This window comes from Pleurodeles waltl, chromosome 10 (assembly GCF_031143425.1).
Source record: "Pleurodeles waltl isolate 20211129_DDA chromosome 10, aPleWal1.hap1.20221129, whole genome shotgun sequence".
Taxonomy (NCBI): Eukaryota; Metazoa; Chordata; class Amphibia; order Caudata; family Salamandridae; genus Pleurodeles; species Pleurodeles waltl.
In genome coordinates this window covers 883,059,805-883,083,831 of record NC_090449.1, presented here as the reverse complement: position 1 = coordinate 883,083,831, position 24,027 = coordinate 883,059,805, and the positions used below count along the sequence as shown (strand labels likewise).

At 44.3% G+C, this 24,027-nt stretch overlaps 1 protein-coding gene across 1 annotated transcript in view; it reads right to left on the bottom strand.

The window, feature by feature from the left end:
* Positions 1–15,393: 15,393 nt before the first annotated feature.
* Positions 15,394–24,027, bottom strand: part of LOC138261986 (metalloreductase STEAP4-like) — a 166,701-nt gene continuing 158,067 nt past the window's right edge. The window contains exon 6 of the mRNA XM_069211598.1: positions 15,394–19,752. Coding sequence (XP_069067699.1) covers positions 19,483–19,752 — 270 coding nt within the window. The 3' untranslated portion in view covers positions 15,394–19,482. The remainder of the gene's footprint in view (positions 19,753–24,027) is intronic.

The following is a 24,027-nucleotide window of genomic DNA, read 5'->3' as shown; positions in this document are numbered from 1 at the left end:
TCAGCTAATGCTGAAAGGGTCGTCTGTTGTAGTTTAGCAGCGATTAGATTAAGCATTAGCAGAAGACATCTTGTATTTAGTAACTATTGTGAACATTTCGCGGAATCCATTTTGTATTCATGGCAGCCATTTTCTCTGCCACATGCTGCCATGTGCTCACCATGCGCTCTGTCCTACCTTTCTGTTAACTACTCTTTAAAATCTGCCTAGTGACAAGTTATATTTAGCATCTCCCACTTTCGCACATGCTCAGTAAGGTCTGCAGCTGTTAGTCCTTGAAAATTGTTAGCTCCTCCTACCTGTCGACTGTGCATTTCCACATGACCTTATATGTATAGAAGTCTTGCTTCTATAATTGTACCACCTCCTTTTAGCCCCTGCGTGGGTATAAAAGGACCATGCTCTCTCAGTTCAGTGTGCTACTTCAAACATTACCAAAGGGTGCTGTTTGAACTGTAGTACCACCTCATGAGGTTAATAAACTTTGGGGGTCATTCCGACCCCGGCGGGCGGCGGGCGCTGCCCGCCGGGCAGAAACCGCCAAAAGACCGCACTGCGGTCAAATGACCGCGGCGGTCATTCTAACTTTCCCGCTGGGCCGGCGGGCGATCTCCAAAAGATCGCCCGCCGGCCCAGCGGGACAGCCCCTGCAAAGAGGAAGCCGGCTCCGAATGGAGCCGGCGGATTTGCAGGGGTGCGACGGGTGCAGTGGCACCCGTCGTGATTTCAGTGTCTGCAAAGCAGACACTGAAAATCTTTGTGGGGCCCTGTTAGGGGGCCCCTGCACTGCCCATGACAGTGGCATGGGCAGTGCAGGAGCCCCCAGGGGCTCCACGACACCCGTTCCCGCCATCCTGTTCCTGGCGGTAAAAACTGCCAGGAACAGGATGGCGGGAAGGGGGTCGGAATCCCCATAGCGGCGCTGCAAGCAGCGCTGCCATGGAGGATTCCCTGGGCCAGGGGTAAACCGGCGGGAAACTGCCGGTTCCCCTTTTCTGACCGCGGCTTTACTGCCGCGGTCAGAATGGCCCAGGAAGCACCGCCAGCCTGTTGGCGGTGCTTCCGTGGTCGTTGGCCCTGGCGGTCGGTGATCGCCAGGGTCAGAATGACCCCCTTTGTCTTTTATTTCAGTTTCTGTGCCAACTTCTTCCTATGTGGTCTGAGGACTTTGTGCAGAGAAGGGTGAACCCCTTGCACTAGTAGGCCTTGCTGAGGCTTACTTCAACACCTCCACATGTCTTCTTGTGAGCATCTAGTGTTGGATACAGCATTCACCCCATCCACTTTTCTGTCTACTTTAACTTATGATTGTTGTCTGGCCCAGGGCTCCAAAAACTGTGGTTCATCTCTTACCACCTTATCCAGCCTAGCAGTTAATTCATTTTACAAGCACCTAGGTTGTCTTTTTCCAGACATTTTAAAAATAGAAGTTGTTCTAGGACCCCTGCTGATGTTTAATGCTGTGAGTAGTATATTGTGTGTGTGCTTTGAGAAGTGTGTTTTGTAGTGTGAGGTTTAGTTGTTGTCGATACGTTTATTTTGATCTGCCATTAGAAAACCCATCTGCCATTGATGTCCTCTATCGCTAGCCCCCACCCCACTCTGACTGCAGACAACTCTATATATGGATTACAGATATCTCCATACCTGTGTTGATGAGTGTTGGACCTGGCTTTTTTGACACGGTCATCCCCAAACTTTTAGCCTCCTTCCTCCTATTTTTTCTGACCTTTTGTTGTTGGCTTTTGAACTCTGGGCACTTTACCACTGCTAACCAGTGCTAAAGTGCATATGCTCTCTGTGTAAATTGTACTATTGATTGGTTTATCCATGATTGGCTATTTAATTTACTTGTAAGTCCCTAGTAGAGTGCACTATATGTGCATAGGGCCTGTAGATTAAATGCTACTAGTGGGCCTGCAGCACCCACTTCAGTAGCCCCTTAACCGTGTCTCAGGCCTGCCATTGCAAAGCCTGTGTGTGCAGTTTCACTGCCACTTCGACTTGGCATTTAAAAGTACTTGCCAGGCCTAGAACTCCCCTTTTTCTACATATACGTCACCCCTAATGTGTGCCCTAGGTAACCCCTAGAGCAGGGTGCTGTGTGGGTAAAAGGCAGGACATGTACCTGTGTAGTTTATATGTCCTGGTAGTGTAATACTCCTAAATTCGTTTTTACACTACTGTGAGGCCTGCTCCCTTCATAGGCTAACATTGGGGCTGCCTTCAGACATTGTTGAAGTGGCAGCTGCTGATCTGAAAGGAGCAGGAAGGTCATATTTAGTACGGCCAGAATGGTAATACAAAATCCTGCTGACTGGTGAAGTCGGATTTAATATTGCTATTCTAGAAATGCCACTTTTAGAAAGTGAGCATTTCTTTGCACTTAAATCTTTCTGTGCCTTTCAATCCACGTCTGTCTAGGTTTAGTTGACAGCTCCTTGTGCATTCACTCAGACACACCCCAAACACAGGGTACTCACCCTCACTTGCATACATCTGCATTTTGAATGGGTCTTCCTGGGCTGGGAGGGTGGAGGGCCTGCTCTCACACAAAGGACTGCCACACTGGGACCCTGGCAGACAGGATTGAACTGAAAGGGGACCTGGAGCACTTCTAAGTCACTCTTTGAAGTCTCCCCCACTTCAAAGGCACATTTGGGTATAAAACAGGGCCTCTGCCCTACTACATCAGACCCTTGCTGGAGAAGAAACCTGAACCAGAAACTACATCCTGCCAAGAAGAACTGCCTGGCTGCTCAAAGGACTCACCTGTCTGCTTTCTAGAAAGGACTGCTGCCTTGCTGTTGGCCTGCTGCCTTGCTGAACTCTTGCCTGGCTGTAAAAGTGCTCTCCAAAGGCTTGGATAGAGCTTGCCTTCTGTTCCCTGAAGTCTCAGGACCAAAAAGACTTCTCTTTTTCATTTGGACTCTTCGTGCGCCGAAAATTTCGATGCACAGCTTTCTCCGTGACGAGAAAATTGCAGCACACTGACGCTGCTCGACGCGACGCTTACGGGGCGACCAGAACTTCGACGCACGGCCTCGCATGGACAACGCCGCCCGACTTCCAGAGGGGAAATCGATGCGACGCCTGCTGTGAGAAAGAAAATTCCATGCACTGCCTCGCGGAACGATGCGCAGCCGGAAAACAAGCCGAAGAATCCACGCACAGACCCTGGGACTTCTGGTAATCCCACGATCCATAGAAGGAGACGGTCCGCGTGCCGGAAAACGACGCACGTCTTCCCGAGTGAAAAATAACGACGCAAGTCCGTGTGTGAAGGGGCGCAACCGACGCACACACCATTTTTCCTCCCGTAGAACGACGCACGTCTCCCCGTGTGAAAAATAACAACGCAAGTCCATGTGTGAAGGGGCGTAACCGACACACACACCTTTTTCCCACGCATCCCCTCTTCTGCGGCCCTCTGCGGAGATTTTCCACTCCAAACTAGGCACTTTGTGCTTGAGAGAGGCTTTATTTACTTTTTTAAGACTTAAGACACTTCATATCACTTTTTAGTGATATCTTTACAAATTCATATTGCATCTTTGATCGTTTTGACCTGCAAATACCCAGATAAATATTATATATTTTTCTAAACACTGTGTGGTGTATTTTTGTGGTGCTATATTATGTTATTGTATGATTTATTGCACAAATGCTTTACACATTGCCTTTTAAGTTATGCCTGACTGCTCGTGCCAAGCTACCAGAGGGTGGACACAGGATAATTTGGATTGTGTGTGACTTACCATGACTAGAGTGAGGGTTCTTGCTTGGACAGAGGGTAACCTGACTGCCAACCAAAAACCCCATTTCTAACAATGAGGTTGCATCTATTCAAATTGGACTGGTAGACCATCGACAGAGGATTAATGCTCGGCTGGCAGACTGTCCTCCATCATGAGGGACCGCATTCCTTCCACCCAAACCCTGAACATGGAAGATGGAATTCAGCCTGCCTTATGGACAGATCAGTTTCTCCATGATCTCAAAATTGAGAACCCATCTGCCAAACTTAAATCAAGCCCTCAGCCCCCTCAGTTAGTTTTCAGGAAAAGAAGTCATAACGTTATGGTTCAATCGTTAGATTTCGATTTCTGTGAAGCATTGTAACGTTTTTGCGAACTTTGTATTTAGGTAAGGCAAGGCACCTCGAGATAAATAATGGCACAACTACACCATGTAAACACAATTTTAAATGAAAAAAATCAATTTAAAGCAGAGCATATTCAGAGCACTGTTTAAACAATCTCTACAAATGTAGTAACTCAACACTAGGTTCCACTAAATTCCACTAAGTCCACAATAAACTTTGAGGATATGATGGGTATAGAGAAAACCTGCATGGGAAAATGTGAGCAACATGCTGCAAGTCCACCTTAGAGAGCATCATGCTAGAAACTGAAATGAGCAGCTGAACTGTGCCATTAGTAAAAATGGCAAATTGATGGCATTCAACACAAGTTAGCCTGCATGCAGGAGACACTACAGACATGACCCCAACTGTGCCAAATTTACTGATAACCTATTGGTGCCCTTCAATTCAGCAAAGTACTTACTGGTCCATATCATTAACAATCCAGTAGCTATTGGGAAACTCAGATACTTACATTGTCTGTATCCAATCTGGACCTTTAAGGTTGCATATCTCCTGATACCTCCAGTTCTTCTGCAGTTGGTGAGGCAACGGTACCCACCATTAAAGAACAGCATTCCTTAGGAAACTGATATGCTTTTGCTATATGATTAGGTTGGAAAATGCCAAAGTACACAGAAATTATGTTTCACGTTCACCAACTTAGTGATAGGTAAAATTCCCATGTTTCAGTTTGCAGTAATCAGATGCAGAACTGCGTGCAATTCTACCATTTCTCTACCCACCTGGCCCGAAATGAAAAAGGGAACACTACAACCCAAATGTCCTGTAAAGTATGGCAAAGAGGTATAGAAGAAATAAATAATGATTGTGCTGCCTGGACCCCAGCACTGTCAAGGGTGCACAATGTACCTCAATGGTTATTGAATTACATTAATTACAATGGCCAGGCCCCTGACACTGCTCTTCAAAGCAACTTACCCCGCATGGAAGCTTGTGTATGGTGCCTGTCTGCACTTCACACAGACTCCCTTCCTGGTGCAGTTGGTTTGAAGTGCACTGTTAGGGATCTGTGCGATATGTTTACCTCAATGCCTGAGGTTTAATTGCTTCTTGGTGGAATAAATGTTCTTCACTGTTGCAGGTCAAGTATGACCTAATTTGGACTTGCTTTGTTTCCCTGCCAGTCATTGCTATAGTTCTTTGGAACAAATAAAGAGAACATTGTGTACCTCAATGCACAGCTCCTCACATTTTTAATCTCCACAGGACTACAAAGTTTGTCAAACAGCTATAGTAGGGGCTTATTTCCGTGCAATGCATACATTTGTTCTCACGTACACCTACGTATTTAACCTGTTCTGTGCCTTGGACGAGGTGACCTCGTCCAAGGCTACAGTTCCCCGCACCCCCCGTGAACCCCTCTCCCCCCCCAAGGTAGGGATGGAAGGGGAAGACCTTTCACCCCGACCCCCCCGGCAATCCGATGACGTCAGCGCGCCCACGTCATCTAGTGTTGCTGGGTGCGCTGGAAGCCATTTGCTTCCAGCGCGTGAGGAGGAAAGGACCCAGAAGGTGAGTCCTTTCCGTTTTGGGGGGCGGGGATGGTGAAAACAGACACGGGGGAAAAGAAGGGGTTTTTCCTTTCCCCCTGTGCCTGTTTTCACAAGATTCCTGCTCCACGATCGCGGGCAGGGCCCGCGATCGTGGAGCAGAAATCTCCACTAGACCCCAGGGATTTTTCCTATTAGGTTCCTTTTGGGGGCGCAATTTTTTTTAGTATTTCGCCCCCCCGGGGGCAGATCCGCCAATTTTTGGGCTGATCTGCCCCCAAGGGGGGGGGGGGGGGGCGAAATCCACTAGACACCAGGGATTTTGTTTTTATTGTTTATTTTGGGGGCAACCCCTTGGGCAAGGGTCGCTCCCCTGGGGGGCTATTTTTTTTTTCTATTTCGGCCCCCCGATGGCAGACCAGCCATTTTTAAGAAGATCTGGCCCCCGGGGGGTGGAAGCACACTAGGCGCCAGGGATTGTGTGGTATGTGTGTGTGTGTGGTGTGTGTTTGGGGGCACCCCTTGGGCAACGGTCGCCCCCCTAAAGTGGGGAAGTTCGTATTGGCCATCTCTGCCCCTATTTTTGTAGGCCCATCTGCCCCCAAGGAGGGCAGAAACCACCAATACGGCAGGGATTTTATCTTTTTGTTTTGTGTTGTGCTGGGGGTGCCCCCTTTGGGAAGGGTCGCCCCCTAAAGGGGGCACAGAGGTGTTGCCCATTTCTGCCCCCCTTGGGGGCAGATTGGCCAATTTTTTTACACCCATCTACCCCCAAGGGGGGCAGGATCCACTTAGGTATCAGGGACAACTTCTAAGTTGTTGGTGGTGGGGTGTTTGTCAACTGGCAAAGTATTTGTATTTGTGATTATAACAATTTATTTCTTCTTTTTCTTTTAGTTCAACGCTTTTGCTTCCTTTGCTGTGGATCTTTGCGGTTTTGGCAGTAGTTGTCCTGTGGTTTGCATAGTTGCATGTTTTAGGTAAGTGAACGCAATTTACTCCAAAGGAGTATTGTTGACATGCATGAATGACATGTTTGTATGTGGTGTACTAAATGCAGTATTGTGTGTTTGACATTGTCCTTAGATTTGAGCACGGTGATGTTTGTGTTGTCATATGTCTAATTTCCTTTTTTTTTTTTTTTTTTTTAGTGGGATATCATTGGTGATTGCTGTGTCTGTGCAGAGTAGTTGCTTGGTGAGTAGCTTTTTCAGGCAAGTGAGTGGTATAGTTTTTTGTAGTACATAACTCTTTGTGATAAAGCTACACTTTGTTTATTACTTATTTTAGTGCTAGTTGTTGTTGACAATCCATTTGTTGTTAGGATCATGGCTAGCCGCAAAGTGACCGCTCAGCAGGTTGTTCGCATGCTCTTTGAGTCGTCTTCAGACCATGATTACGACACTGACTCTGCATCTGAGGCAGAGGAGGAAGCAGGAGATTCTGGAAGTGAGTTTTCTGTCCGAGAGTATTCTTCTGTTGAGGAAGCTACTCTCAGTGCAGATGAAGGGCCTGTGTTAGAGGAGGACATTGATGTGCCAAGAGTGCAGCAGCCTGGGGCTGAAGGGTTTCCCATTAGAAGACCTGACACCTGGATTGCCCCAAACATGGAGCAGCCACAGTTACCTGCATTTACTGGTCTCCCAGGGTGCAGAGTTAATACGGAAAACTTTTTGCCTGTCCATTTCTTTCACTTGTTTATGGACGATGTATTTTTGGAAGAGATTGTGGAGCAGACAAATGTGTATGCAGAGCAATATTTGCGGGACAACGCTGTCAGACTTAAGCCTCAGTCCAGAGCTACTCAGTGGGTTCCCACATATCTGGAAGAGATTAAAAGGTTTTTAGGTTTGTCTTTTTTGATGGGGTTGATCAGGAAGCTGTCACTGGCTTCTTATTGGTCTACTAGTCCCTTGATGGCAACTGCTATGTTTCTTGCAACTATGACACGTAATCGGTATTTGCTTCTTCTTCGTATGCTGCATTTTGTAGACAATGCTTTAGCCTTGCCACGAGATCACCCTGATTGTGAACATCTTTTTAAGATTAGGCCTGTCCTTGATCATTTTGTGGATCGGTTTTCAGAGGTCTATGTTCCAGGCAAAGAGATAAGTGTGGACGAGTCTTTGGTCCTTTTCAAGGGGCGTTTAGTTTTTAAGCAGTACATTCCTAGTAAGAGGGCACGGTATGGGATTAAATTGTATCTGCTGTCTGAAAGCAGTACAGGATATGTGTATAATTTCCGGGTCTACACTGGTAGGGATTCCAGTATTGACCCTCCTGGTTGTCCGGCCACTTTTGGAGTTAGTGAAAAAATTGTGTGGGAACTTGCTAGATGGCTGTTTAACAAAGGTCACCATTTGTACGTAGATAATTTCTACACTGGAGTGCAGTTGTTCAAGGAGTTGTTTAGGGTGGACACTGTTGCTTGTGGCACAATCCGTTCTAACCGGAAAGGCTATCCAAGGGAGCTTGTCTGTAAAAAACTTGAGAGGGGACAGTGCAGTGCCTTGCGGAATAATGAGCTGCTAGCTCTGAAATTTTCAGACAGGAGGGATGTGTACATGTTATCGACAATCCATGATGAGAGTACTTCCCCTGTGGCTGTTTGGGGTCAGGTTGCGGAAGTGCGCAAACCTGCGTGCATTTTGGACTACAATAGGCACATGGGTGGTGTTGATAGAGTAGATCAGAGGTTGAAACCTTACACTGCTCTTCGTAAGTCTTATGTATGGTATAAAAAGTTGGCCCTACATTTATTTCATTTGGCAACTTTTAATGCCTTTGTTGTATACAAGGATTGTTCACCCGAGTCAAGGATGACATTTGTTAAATTTCAGGAGTCAGTGATAGAAAGCCTTATTGTGGTGGAACCGGCAAGAGTTCCTAGAATAGAAGTGGTGGAGGATGTTGCTAGATTGGAAGATCGGCACTTTCCAGATCACATTCCTCCCACTCCCAAAAAAGACTTGCCCACAAAGAAATGTAGAGTATGTGCCCGGAGATTAATCCGGAGGGAGAGCCGGATGTACTGCCCCGAATGCCCTTCAAAGCCTGGGCTGTGTGTGCCCGGCTGTTATAGAAGTTACCATACCCAAAACAAATTCTGGGAAATACCGTGAGCGTAAGCTGTCTGTTTTATATTTTCATATGTTTCACGGTTGGCATCTCTGTCATGTATTTAGTTAGAGCTTTTGTGTTTGTAGTTTTGTGCTTATTTTATAATTAGTGGTTTCTTTGTTGTTTATAAACAAAAAAAGTGATGGCGGTGTGCGTGGGGTGGCGCTTGGCTGGCGGTGTGCGTGGGGTGGCGCTTGGCTGGCGGTGTCCTTGGGGTGGCGCTTGGCTGGTGGTGTGCGTGGGGTGGCGCTTGGCTGGTGGTGTGCGTGGGGTGGCGCTTGGCTGGCGGTGTCCTTGGGGTGGCGCTTGGCTGGCAGTGTGCGTGGGGTGGCGCTTGGCTGGCGGTGTGCGTGGGGTGGTGCTTGGCTGGCGGTGTGCTTGGGGTGGCGCTTGGGTGGCGGTGTGCGTGGGGTGGCGCTTGGCTGGCCGTGTGCTTGGGGTGGCGCTTGGCTGGCGGTGTCCTTGGGGTGGCGCTTGGCTGGCGGTGTGCGTGGGGTGGCTCTTGGCTGGCGGTGCCAGCCAAACGGCAGTCCACACTCCCATCAGCTGGTGTGATTCTTGTATCAGGCATATGGGCATATGTAAGTGATGGGCCCTTGAGTGGCGCGGTCTGTCGATGTGAGTGTTGTAATGTGCTGGGCCCGTGGCTGGCGGTGTGAATGGTCTTGTGCGTGTCATGTATGAAAGGTGTGTGAATGGACTGTAAAGCGGTTGGTGCCTTGTCGCGGCTTTACAGCTCACGAGCTGTGAGTCATTGGTTCCGTTTTTTGCCTTTCAGTTATTAGCAGTGCATTTCATTTTTATCAAATCTCTTGTTAATAAAATTTGATCCACTGAACCATCACTCACCCTCGTGCCAAATCCAACCAGTATGTGTGGTAAAAATGACAAAACCTGCTCCGCTGTTATCTGGCGTCGCAGCATACCTGTGACACGCTAGGTGCCTCGGGTGGGACCCCGATGATGAAGCATGCCACCAACTTGGATGGTGGGTGAAGGGTCTTCTTCACATAACCTAAGTGTGTTTCTTTTCACAATTTTAGTGTTTGGCACATCACGGACGTATGTGCACACATCAAAATGATATATTACAAAAATACCTGTGTTTGGGGGGGAGGGCCCACCTATGTTTTTGGTCCTGGGTGCGGCCTTCATCTAGGGAAACCTACAAAACCCAGACATTTTTTAAAACTAGACACCCCAAGGAGTCCAGGGAGGTGTGGCTTGCGTGGCTCCCCCAACATTTTCTTACCCAGACTCCTCTGTAAACCTCACAATTTGCATAAAAAAGCATATTTTCCTGACTTTTCTTAGTAGGATCACCGCTCCAGCACAAAATTCCTACTCCCCAGTTTTCCCCTCAGTCTCTCAAGTAAAATGACACCTCACTTATGTGGGTCCCCAAAGCAGAGTACATCTAAAGATGTATAAAAGAATATGCCCTTATAAACTCGCTGTGCTACCCCTTCTATCTCTTCAAGTTTTGGGCCTTATTCTGTTGCAGGCACCTGGCCCACCCACACAAGTGAGGTATCATTTTTATCGGTAGACTTGGGGGAACGCTGGGTGGAAAGAAATTTGTGGCTCCTCTCAGATTCCAGAACTTTCTGCCACAGAAATGTGAGGAACATGTGTTTTTTAGCCAAATTTTGAGGTTTGCAAAGGATTCTGGGTAACAGAACCTGGTCCGAGCCCCACAAGTCACCCCATCTTGGATTCCTCTAGGTCTCTAGTTTTCAGAAATGCACAAGTTTGGTAGGTTTCCCTAGGTGCCGCCTGAGCTAGAGCCAAAATCTACAGGTAGGCACTTTGCAAAAAACACCTCTGTTTTCTTTCAAAAAATTGGATGTGGCCACGTTGCGCTTTGGGGCGTTTGCTGTCGCGGGCGCTAGGCCTACCCACACAAGTGAGGTATCATTTTTATCGGGAGACTTGGGGGAACGCTGAGTGGAAGGAAATTTGTGACTCCTCTCAGATTCCAGAACTTTCTGCCACAGAAATGTGAGGAACATGTGTTTTTTTAGCCAAATTTTGAGGTTTGCAAAGGATTCTGGGTAACAGAACCTGGTCCGAGCCCCACAAGTCACCCCATCTTGGATTCCCCTAGGTCTCTAGTTTTCAGAAATGCACAGGTTTGGTAGGTTTCCCTAGGTGCCGGCTGAGCTAGAGGCCAAAATCTACAGGTAGACACTTCGCAAAAAACACCTCTGTTTTCTTTAAAAAAATTGGATGTGTCCACATTGCGCTTTGGGGCGTTTCCTGTCACGGGCGCTAGGCCTACCCACACAAGTGAGGTATCATTTTTATCAGGAGACTTGGGGAAACGCTGGGTGGAAGGAAATTTGTGGCTCCTCTCAGATTCCAGAACTTTCTGCCACAGAAATGTGAGGAACATGTGTTTTTTTAGCCACATTTTGTGGTTTGCAAAGGATTCTGGGTAACAGAACCTGGTCCGAGCCCCGCAAGTCACCCCATCTTGGATTCCCCTAGGTCTCTAGTTTTCAGAAATGCACAGGTTTGGTAGGATTCCCTAGGTGCCTGCTGAGCTAGAGGCCAAAATCTACAGGTAGGCACTTCGCAAAAATCACCTCTGTTTTCTTTCAAAAAAATGGGATGTGTCCACGTTGCGCTTTGGGGCGTTTCCTGTCGCGGGCGCTAGGCCTACCCACACAAGTGAGGTATCATTTTTATCGGGAGACTTGGGGGAACATATATTAGCAAAACGAGTGTTATTGCCCCTTGTCTTTCTCTATATTTTTTCCTTCCAAATATAGGAGAGTGTGTAAAAAAGACATCTATTTGAGAAATGCCCTGTAATTCACATGCTAGTATGGTCACCCCATAATTCAGAGATGTGCAAATAACCACTGCTCCTCAACACCTTATCTTCTGCCCTTTTTGGAAATACAAAGGTTTTCTTGGTAGCCATTTTTTACTCTTTATATTTCAGTAAATGAATTGCTGTATACCCGGTATAGAATGAAAACGCACTGCAGGGTGCAGCTCATTTATTGGCTCTGGGTTCCTCGGGTTCTTGATGAACCTACAAGCCCTCTATATCCCCGCAACCAGAGGAGTCCAGCAGACGTAACGGTATATTGCTTTCGATAATCTGACATTGCAGGGAAAAGTTACAGAGTAAAACGTATAGAAAAATTTATGTTTTTTTCACCTCAATTTCAATATTTTTCTTTTTCAGTTGTTATTTTCTGTAGGAAACCCTTATAGGATCTACACAAATGACCCCTTGCTGAATTCAGAATTTTGTCTACTTTTCAGAAATGTTTAGGTTTCTGGGATCCAGCATTGGTTTCATGCCCATTTCTGTCACTGACTGGAAGGAGGCTGAAAGCACAAAAAATTGCAAAAATGGGGTATGTCCCAGTAAAATGCCAAAATTATGTTGAAAACTTGGGTTTTCTGATTCAAGTCTGCCTGTTCCTGAAAGCTGGGAAGCTGCTGAGTTTAGCACCACAAACCCTTTGTTGATGCCATTTTCAGGGGAAAAACCACAAGCCTTCTTCTGCAGCCACTTTGTTCCAATGTTTTTGAAAAAAAACGAAATTTTCACTGTATTTTGGCTAATTTCTTGGCCTCCTTCAGGGGAACCCACAAAGTTCTAGAATCCCTAGGATGTTGGAAAAAAAGGACGCAAATTTGGCTTGGTTAGCTTATGTGGACAAAAAGTTATGAGGGCCTAAGCGCGAACTGCCCCAAATAGGCACAAAAAGGCCTCGCACAGGAGGGGGAAAAGGCCTGGCAGCGAAGGGGTTAATGTATCCCGAAGATTTTCTGCCTCCTTGAACATCCTTATTCTCCATTGAACTTGAGTTATAAGGTGCCTTCATCTCACTGCCATGTACATAATGTGCATAACAGGCATGCTTGAACACCTGCACTGTCTTGCAGACGTTTATGACTGTCTGCGCCTCTATGTATGCCCTCTACTGTGAACAACAGCAGTCTCTCCGAAGGCACTGGTCTTCGAACAGGGCAATCCCAAGCAATATTTCATGAATACTTCCAAACTTCTCCTGTATATCCTTGTCCATGTAGTTTATTTTAAGACAACTGTGCACCACTTTGCACATACAAAAGTTGATCTCCCCCACTACTCGCATTTTTGTATCATCATATACAATTATAACCTTTGCCTTTAAACACTCCCTTGTTTGACGAAATGCACAGCTTTCACATTCTGCCATCTACCCATCAGTATTCAGTGATGTCTTTCCCAACTCTAGTTTTAAACATTTTAGAGCAACTTGCGTAAATGCATAGCATTTCAGTAATCGTCTGGAATAGTCAAACTTTCAAACTTTGGCAAAGCCATTAGTTCTAGAATTGGACAGCTGGTATGATGGGTACTATGTTCAGTAAGCATATACCACAAAATAAATAGAAGGGGGAAAACATTCCGCAGCCTACGTGACTGTCTTATGCTGTAAATGAAACTTTAAATTTAACAAATTAATAAACTATATAATTTTAGTAGCATATAATTTTAATAGCATATTATGAGTGCCTCCAGCGTGCAGCTACACGTGAACACATACTTTTCGGTTTTAATGCACATCACAAGGAAATATGTTTTTATTGACACAAAGGGAAAACACTATTTGCTTTGAATTCATGTAACCTTAAAACATAATTTGAGCAAGCAGGGATGACAAACAATAAACGATAACAGAATGTAACGAAAACACACTGGCAAAGTAAAGTATTGGCTCAACAATCCTAGAGCTGAAGTGCACACATATTATCAGGCATAAGGCGTCACACTGTGAGACAACTAATGGACGGGGTAGATCGAACCACTGCCCCCTCCTGTATGCTGTGAGGGGTGGGAACAAAATGTGAGTGACAGATGAACAGCAGAATTAATGAAAATGTTTGAGGCCAAGTCCTCTATGTATGTATTTATGTACGCATTTTGTGTCATTTTTGCATAGCATGGAGCTGGTGAGACAACTAATATTGTCTCCAGGCTAGAGCTGAAAACACCATGAAATGAAAGAAGAGATTATCCCCTCAACAGAAGCATTGAAGTAGACTATTTCAAGTAGATGTACATGTGTACACAAGAAAAGTGCCATCATTAAAAATGCAGAAGGCAAATGGCTGAAGTGGGATTACCCACTGAGCCATGCTGTCTGCTCAGAAGCAAAATCTGAATAACACTTAAGTTTGCCAGTAGATGACAAGAGCTGCTCAAACACATTTTTATCCTTAGGTCAGGCTTAAAGAGATGTCTGAAATCAGTTCATGTGGTAGGCTGTCTTGTTTCAAACAATATTAATCTATTGTTACGCTTTAGGCGGTCTTATTTCTACCCAAACAATATTAATCTACTATTAGGCTTATTTCTTTGGAATGGTTGAAATATATCCTGCATGAGTTTGGTTCAATGTTTGTAAAGAACCCATACACTTTGTTTAGTTTTTTTGTGATGGCAATGTACAGACAGGATATGCGTTACCTTTCATAAAATAAAATCAAGTCACCACTTCTGGTCCTTTCTGCCTGGATTCGTCTGAGAAGGCCATCATGTGACCTGCAAATTTCCCCAGCCAGGTCTCCCCCTTAATATCTACCTCAGTCAAGGAATCCAGCCCAGGCTTCCGGGTAAACCATGTAGAGATTAAGGGCATCTTTCCTGTCAGAGCCTGTTAGAATCTGGTAGTGCATCATGCCAGAAAGTGGTGCCTTACCAAATGCTCTCCCTTGACACGCCTCTTCTTCCATATCTAATCATACTGTACCCACAGAAACAACTGATGCAGGCGACCCTGGTACTCCGGTTAAGCCAACAACCATGGGCCATATTACCTCTACCACTGAGGAGACCCATAGACCCATAATCTATGGTGCCTGGAATGACCTCCTTTGGTTGTGATATTATGCAGCTCCTAGTTCCATGTACTCATATATCTTGGTTGATCAACAGTGCCTGCAGAGAGGATGGAATATTGTTGCTTTTCGGTGGAACCCACTTGGAATATCTTTGTTTATTAACAGTGCCTTCACAAAGGATGGCCGGGCTACTTCTAGGTGGACCCTCACATTACATACCTTAGTTTCTTTGTCAGCAGACATGGCATCAGGCCTCCATGTCTAGATGGTACATATTCTTATTGCTTAAAAGTGTAACCCGGAGAATGGTTCGCTGAGGCATCTGGGTAGACCCCATAGTACATATTCAGTTTGCTTAACAGTTCATGTAGGACTTTGTTGTCTTGTGGCTGCATGCCATGTAGCACACTCAAAGATCGTCCCAACTGGCCAACACACTAAGCACTCCAGGATGTTCCTGATTATAGGTTTCTGTCACTCATAAAAATGTTAAGTATATGCAGCTGAATTTGTTCTGACAATTTCTGTAACATCGTATATTTTTGTGAAGCTAACATTTTCTGCACCACATTTGAAGCACATTCAAACACCCAACTCAACACCTGCACTTTAAAGTACATTACATCCAAGACAGTGTAAACTATGCACTTTGAAAGGATGCCCAGGATCATGATAGAAATTTGAGACTTTGAAGGGGAGAAAGGTTTTACAAAAAAGCAACACCAATACAGCACAATTAAGTATTTCCATAACATACAGATCTTCATGCAAACATTTTGTTTTATTTTTAGATGTACAGTTATTTGTTAAACATGTTATAAAATGGAACAATCATATATTTACGAAAATATAATTTCACACACAATAACTTAAGCAAGTAAAGACAACCTCAGATGAAATCACAAGGTTCAGGATACTGGGTCCAAAACTAAGACTAAAATTCTCAATGGAATACAAACACAAAAGTTGACACACTGAGAATTGCAGTTCAGTTAACTTGATAGATTCATGTGACTCCCAAACACCAAAATATGAATTGCATTGAGTTTATTTTTTCTGATAGAAACCACCATTACCAGAGAGAGCATAGCTCCATTTGTAATTGCAGTCAAAGATAAATATGTTTATGTAAAGATGTAAAAACTTCTATAAATATGCAACATTGCATCATTTAACTGTTGCTTCCATCTGCAGGTATTCTTAGTAGATAGGGTGTCTTCAAGTCATTATGGGTAAGGTCTATATTTGGTATGTTATGCTCAAAACACGGGGAGAAACAGAGGTAAAACACTTACTCAAACACACCCTCTTACTATCATATACTTTACAAAAAGGTGCTTGGGCCTGTGTACAACATACCCGCTGGGCCGGCAGTCGGAAACAGAGTTTCCACCCGTTGGCCCAGCGGGGATGTCAGCCGTAACATTGCAGCTCCTGATGGAGCCGGCGGTGTTGCGGCTGTGCGACGGGTGCAGCTGCAGCCATCGTGCTTTTCACTGTCTGCTGTGCAGACAGTGAAAAGCAGGGTGGGGCTGTGCCTGGGGGCCCCTGCACTGCCCATGCCATGTGCATGGGCAGTGCAGGGGCCCCCAGGGGCCCCGCGACTCCCCTTCCCACCAGCCTTTCCATGGGAGTCTCTACCGCCATGGACAGGCTGGCGGGAAGGGGAGTCATAATTCCCAGGGCAGCGCTAAAAGCAGTGCTGCCCTAGCAGATTATAAGTGCCGGAACAATGATGGTGGGAAACTGCAGCGGTCAAAATATGGCGATTTGTACCGCCAGCCTGTTGGCGGTACGATCGACAAAACAACCCTGGCAGGCTTTGACCGCCAGGGTTGTAATGAGGGCCTATGTCACTAACTCTGTCCTACATCAAACAAGATGTTTGAGGGGCCACCTCACCCACAAATATTTTGTGGCATGCTTCATCATGAACGTCAATTCAACAAAAGGCCAGGGGTAGTGGAAGCGACATCACATGCCATTTGACTGTTAACTTCGCTCACACACTCGCTTACACACACACACACACACACATACAATCACCCATACTCTCTCTCACATAAACACACTCTCACCTGCATGTATGCACACAACATACATTTACCTCAACTACTGGGAATGGTCATATTCCTGCCAATTGTACTCTATATATTATTATTCACTAATAGTGTAATACAATTTTACAAAAAGCAAGGAAATTGCAGCCCCAACCACTTTTCATTAGGACCAGCTTTTCCTGTTATTCTTGCACTGATTTTGCCACCTCTGAGGCAGGCAGGAGTTGCAAATGGAGTGACAGGAGTCAAAAGAGACTAGCCAGGAGTCACAGCTGTGACCCCAGGCAACCCCTAATTGACATCCATTTTCATCATAAGTGACCCTCCTCACTGAGCTAGGACAGTGCCACTTCAGTGGGCTCAACCAATAAATTGGGAGTTCTTAGATATTTTCTGAAACAGGACAATCGAAGGGTCCAAATGCTGAAAATTCCTAAGGGTATACCCCAAAGTATTCTTGTATTACCGGGTACCCTTGATATGATTTAAAAAATCCTGTTAATGGTTATATCTAACATGAATCAGACTCCTATTACATTTGCCAACGTGTTTTGACCTTCAAAGATAGCCAATACTGGTCCACAGTCTTCTTCATGGCTGCAGACTCCCTGCCTAACTGGCATGTGTTTAAGACATGCAAGAAAGGTGAAGCCTAAGGCTCTCCTGTCTGGTAAAAGTTCAATGTGAGCTTCCCAAATTCTGAAATGCTAAAGGGGTCATGGCCTAGGTAGAGGGGTGGTCCCCTTTCCGTCACACAGTCATGAAGGGTGAAGCCGGGCCTGTGTACCTACAGTGTCCCCCGCCGCCTGATGATGCATGCTATGTTTTAGTCTGTAGTTACCATTTTTGCTTGGTCATTTTAGCACATTTGACTTACTTACATGTTTTAGTAAGTGCTTTTTTCATCTAAAGTAAATTTCACTGCTTTTTTACTTTGATCAAGTTTGTTTACTATAATATAAAACAACAAAGTTTCTATTTGGCTACAAGTTTAAAGCACCTACTCTATGCATACAATGTTTATGTTTGCCTTTCTCGCAATAGCTTATTGTAAATTGATATACTGTACTTGTTATTATGTGCACGTATTTTTTTGAAATTTGTCTTGGAAAAATAGTTCTTGTAAAGTACTACATCTTTTGTGTACTTAACACTATTATTTGACAATTAAAAACTGATGCAAGACCAGAGAACCACATATTATTGCTATGCACTAAGTTAAAGTATGCAATGCAGAACAGTAATGTACTCAGATCTCAAAGACGTAGAGCAATGAAAATACATTTTGAATAAAAGTTAATTATTATTAGAATTCACAACCCTACCATTTAACATTCCATTGTATACCTCTCTATGTCTTCCTATATGGCTGGTATCATCATTATGTGCGGCCAAGTGTTAACTGTCCTTAATACCACACTCACGCCTAGATTTGCTTTGATTTTGCATTGTGGTTGCATCACTTTTGAGGTGCAGCCCTCGATGATGCATCATTTTTGGCATACTAAGCCACACACAGACACTTTGCATGGTTTAGTAAATACAAAGTAACACAAGAGTTCCCATGCATCCGCACGTATTTTGATGCAAAATCAGATTTGCAGAGACTAATAAACATGGGTTTGCGCCAAAATGGTGTGCCTACTCAACAGAGGCGAAACAGGGAAAAATATCCTTATATCTCCTTATTACTTTCTTTTTCCATCTATAAGGTGATAGGCCAACCCACTCTAGATAAACAGGCCTATAATAGGTCATAAGTCCAGGTCATTAATCAGGAGAATCAGGAGAATGGGGCAAGGGGGAGATCAGCAAAAACCCTTGTATTAACCGACATCCAAGTCAGATGGGGAGATGCTGTTGAGGTGAAAAACAACTTGCATGTACCTTTTACATGAATCTCAAGGCATGTGTGGGATCATGGCATGAAAAGAGAAGGGGCAAGGTTACGAAAGCAGATAATGGGAGATTCTCTTGGGATGGAGCATGACATGTGTGTGCCTCCTTCATGTTTCTGCAGGATCTGGAACAATCCCAAGTGATGGGTCAAGACTATTATACTTGAATCAAGCTGATGGGGCTTTAAGTACGGACTATAAATCTATGTAAAAGAGAACTACTTTAAGAATCTAAAATCTTTGCTACTTCTGTCACTGTGTATATGTTTGCCCGTGAAAATCACAATGGGATTTATGTTCACTTGTATATAACGTCCTTAGTGCTTTGTTTATTGAGGAAGGCTATGAAGTAAGTATGTATGTATAGGACCTATAAAGTGCAAGAATAGCCAGCATGAAGCAGAATGCTGTGTAGAAGTAGAAGGAAAGGGGATGTGGAAGCAGGGAGGCAGCATGAAAATAATTTGTGTACAATGAAGAGGGTAGGGGTACTGGGGGTTCACAGGAAAAGCTGGGCAGCAAGAGGGGAAGCAAGGAGCTAGATGGGCAATGGGATGGAAGTGGGAAGTCTTCTTTAGAGGTTAGTGAAAGGGTATTTACCATGTGACTAAAAGATGCTGAAAGAGAGTGGTTGCTTCCAATACAACTGCTTCTCTGTTAGTGAAGACCAATGTTAAAAAAGAAGCAGTATTATGAGCTTCAACATAGTTTATTTTTTAACATGTTTATCTGCTGGTCAAATTAAAGAGAAGAAGTGGTATTTCACTTACAATTATCTGACATCTGTAAACGATGCAGGATGTTTTAAATGCAATGTACCTCCTTGCCTGTTGTTTCACCTTATCTGTTGTAGCTAAAAAATGTATGACAAACATACAAACACCCTTAGAAGTTTACACAGTTGTTTTTCCATTTTCACTGATGTCCTTCTTTGGATTTTTTGAATTTCTTTCCCACCCCTGACGAATTTGTGTTATTATTCTGTCCACGCATGGAGCGATAAGGATAAACTTAAGGGACAACACCGCACATGGTATAATGAGAGACAACACAAAAGCTGGAGGAAGATGCCATCTGTAAAACGGACCGTAGATAAAGCGATCCCATCCATAGACCAGTGTATGTCCAGTGCAAAGGATCAAAGTAAGGTATCCTAGTTTAGACTGCAAAGAAAGAAAAAGAGACAAGAACGTTAACAATCCTCTTAAATGTATCACGGTAAATCGTTTACACGTATAATGTCATCATGAGCTGTGGACATCTTACACAGTAGTAGAGCTGTCACTCATGGAGCCTTCCCATAATGTGAGAGGAGGGGCAAGCCCTTTTCGGGGGCAGACTTTTGGCCAAGCATTGCCCGAGGCACTTCTACCCACCTTGCAAGAGCCTTCAAAGAAATGATAGAATCCCACTCCTGGCAGGGGGTTCCAGCTCACCGTGTATCCCAGTTTGTGATATTGGCTCTCCCCTGGTTGACTATGTGAGTTTGAAGGGTTGTAATGGGACTCATTTGTGAGTTGCCATACTGCTAAACACAGTCTCTTGTTAGTTGGGATTGCTTTTCCAAACTAGCATTGGCAAAGCCAATAGGTCCGGATTTGTTTTATAGTGCAGTACAGAGGGACACAATTGCAGAAGAGATATGCCTGCACAAAGAGCATATATCATTGCATGGCAGGCACATACAACATAAACTGGTCCACAGGCATACAATGGCACATACATGCACCACACTGGAACACTTGTGGGTGTTCATGCGCACACAGGCAATTATCCACTTATGTTGCAAAAACCATATAGCGATGATAAGAGGTGCTTGAATTAATTACAGCCATGGCTGATTGTCTTGGGCTGGATTCTATTCTATTGATTTTCTCCCACTTGGCCTCTATGGACAGAGAGGAGCTGATGTATTGTATTTATGTATGCTGTATGACTGTGGGCCAGTTTGTGTTGTGTGCATGTCTGAATGGAATGTGTTGTCTATGGGCCTCTTCAGTTCGATCACCTATCTGGCTGTAGGTTATTCAGTCTGTGCTGCTATAAGAAAGCCATATCTTTTGGCTTTGTCAATATCAGTACGTTAAAACTGTATACTTGTCACAAGAATGAAACTTAGCTTAAAACAGAGAAATATGGGTTCAGAGGGTGTATGTATGTCTTTATCGGGATGCTGAGGAGTAACCATTTCTGCATGCCACCTTTTCTTATGTTTTTCATAGTGACAGACCGCCTGAAGGAGAGAGACATAGACTGGGGATTCTGGGTCACTGTCAAATTTATTGAGAACAACTTTTGGCTAAAAATTAACTGATTCTTGCTACTTTAATGAAAAATATCAGGGACTGTTGTATAGCGCTTTAACCCCAGCGACATGGACACAGATAGAAAGTGTTAGTCTTTTGGAAAAGATACTCTGCTGTTAGTGGCATCTCCATCTTACCAGAAGACATCGGGACAAGAGCCCAAGAAGTGGTGACTGGTGGTTTATGAAAGTGTTGGGCCCAAAAGCACCATCCAGCTCTCTGCCTCAGGCCTTGCCAACCCTCGGGCTTTACTTTCAGGTAACACACAAGCAGACATGCATAAACACACAGTTGCAGGTATGCACACCTTCCCACATACATACACGTGAACTCCCAGAACCCAAATTTAAAAACACAAAAACATACGGAGGCAAGCTCATGGCTTCCGACTCCCTAGTCTGTCTCCAGAGGTCAGAGGTAGACCCACTAGCTTCCACCCTATCAGAAACTTGAATAGTGTTGGAGGTACTGAGGAAGACCTTTTTTCCCTATTCCAGCTTCTGGTAGGGCAGGAGGGCATGTGATTGACTACCCCTGAAGTTCCATCATCTGACATGATGCACTGCTTGACGTTGGTGCAGGATGTCAGATATGTACTGTGTATGTGTGAGGCTGGGCTGTAAATTCCTCTGCCTGATACATGTGCAATACAAGTAGGGGAGCTCTCTTCTGCTGGCAAGGTAATATTACAACTTTTACATTTAAACAAGCGATCCGTGAGATTGTATGTTTTCATATACAAGTTGTAATATGCCGAGCCATTGTCATAGAGGCAGGCAGTGGGTTGATGCCCTAGCGCCCAAGGGATAGCTGCAACTGACCCCAGGCGCACTTTCTTTCCTTTTTTCACTCTCAAACCCCAGGCACTCTACCAGCCTCGTCATAGATTTAATTTCAAGCAGAAACAAACAAATGTCTCCATGAGAGAGGAAGTAAGTCTGCAGAGAACTTACATCCTCCACCTTCCTGCCCAATAACAAAAAAAGAAAAACAGGAAATCAGGTCTCACAGTACATTGTGGACCTCCAGGGGCTGGATCACTGGAAAGCAATAATCAATAAAGAAGGGGAAGAGGGGAGGTAGGAATATAGAAAGTCATAACACCTTATAACACCTTGCCAACAAAAGTGGTAAGAATTATCATAGAAAGTAGCATGTGGTAGAAGAGGATTCCCTGATGGACATTCCAGTTTGCCAGCAGAAGTTGGTTTCTATAGGGGCCCAGTTGTTTGCAGGTTTTTTGGCAAATAACAGCCTTCATTGCAAAAAACTTTAGCCATTTCTGCCAGACGCTTAATCTAATGTCCAAAATCCAGTGGCAACATTTTCAAATGTAAAATAGAATTTCTACTTGCTAGCTTCAAGAACCGCCAGCATGGTGTTCAATGCTAGGAGGCAGAAAGCTTGGAGAAGCAACTGGTAAAGGACTTTAAAGGATTCACTGCCCTTCAGATGCATGTTAATGACCCAGCCACTTGCCTGTAATCTTCATTACTCTGAGTCCAAGTCTTCCTCAATACAGTTCTTACAGTTTGGGCAATTCCTAGTCTCAGAGAAGATGATTACCAAGCTGACCAAAAAAGTTCCCCACTATGGCTGCTATTTTCCAGCAATGTCCACAACTGGAAACTTCTTCTTACTACTTCCCGTAATTACTAAGCTGACACAAACTATGTAGGAAAACAAAAAGTCAATCTCCAAACTCTGGTGAGGGTTGAGGGCTTTAGGATGAGTAATGAAAATTACCAAAACATTACTACTTTCCGGTCTGTCTTTCTCCAACAGTCCTACGTTTTGAGGCAATACTCAAGTGGGAGAAATTGATGTTTTGATTGTCCCCAAAACCATGAGAAAAATAGATTAAAAGTGGAAGTCATAATGCAACACTCATGAATTTATTACAGTTGTCATAGTTTTACAAAGGACGAAAAGAAGATAATATGTGAGAATCAAAGTCTGCATAAATCCCACCATCTAACTGCAGATGGTAATGTAACATAAAAGTGTGAGTGAACAACCATTTAGCCACACAACTAACGTCCTAGAGAGTAGTGCTTTTAAAAGTTGCCCAGGATACGGCCATTCTTCTAGTTGGTCTTCCTTGAATGTGGCTGAGAAAATCCAAACTTGAAATTTCATAGAACTTGATAACCTCTATCTTTATCCAACTAGAATGTGTAGACATGGAAAGTCAAAGACCTTTAACCAAGATGCCAAATGTAAAAAAAAAGAGAATCAGCCTTACAAAAGGGATGGGTCTATCCAGATAAATGGATAAAGCTCTCTTCAAGTTCAGAGTGCTTAACTCTGACTCTTCAACAGAGACAGTATTGGAATGGAACACTGAAAGGGCAATATTCCCTGTACCATGAAATGTAGAAGGTATTTTAGGAAGAAAGAGAAGGCAAGATCTGAGATCCAACTCCCCTCCAAAAAATTAAATATGAGGAGAAGAGGAAAGTAAGGCCCATATCTCCTCTAACCTTCTTCTAAAACAAATGGCAACTAAGATCACTACCTTAGCTGTCATACGGCTTAAGTGTGATGTTAGTAGGGGTTCAAATCTAGCATTCTGTGATTCTTGCATTGCAAGCATCAAATCTCATGGGGACAGGACAATGAATCACTTGTCTCTGCAGGAAAAAGCATTTTAATAATTGAGATGCTAGAGAAGATACAGAGGACCTGTAATCCCCTCTAAAGGCTTAGATTGCAGCCCACTGGGGCACAATCATTGAGACCGCCAATCTCAACAGGGAACTATCAATTAAAAAGCTCTGAGGACCACAGGCTATTGGAAATAGATCCTTGCCCCTACACCAAGATTCAACATTCAGCCAGTTACAGCTCTGTGATTTAAGGGCAGAAGGCTTTCTTGAGAGTTGTATACTCTTCGTACCATCCTTTGCGCATCTCTGATCTGAAATATTTACACTTTCAAATACCATATTTACAGTTTCAATGCCAGACAAAATCTGGGGATAGGCGTGAAAGGCTCAGGGAGACAGGTGAGTGGGAACCTACTAGGGAGGAAGGTCCACCATCTGCTGATGTAGAGAATACCAAGATCTCCTAGACCAGCTTGGCATCACAAGAAGTAGTTAAGCAATATCCTTCTGAATTAGTTGTATT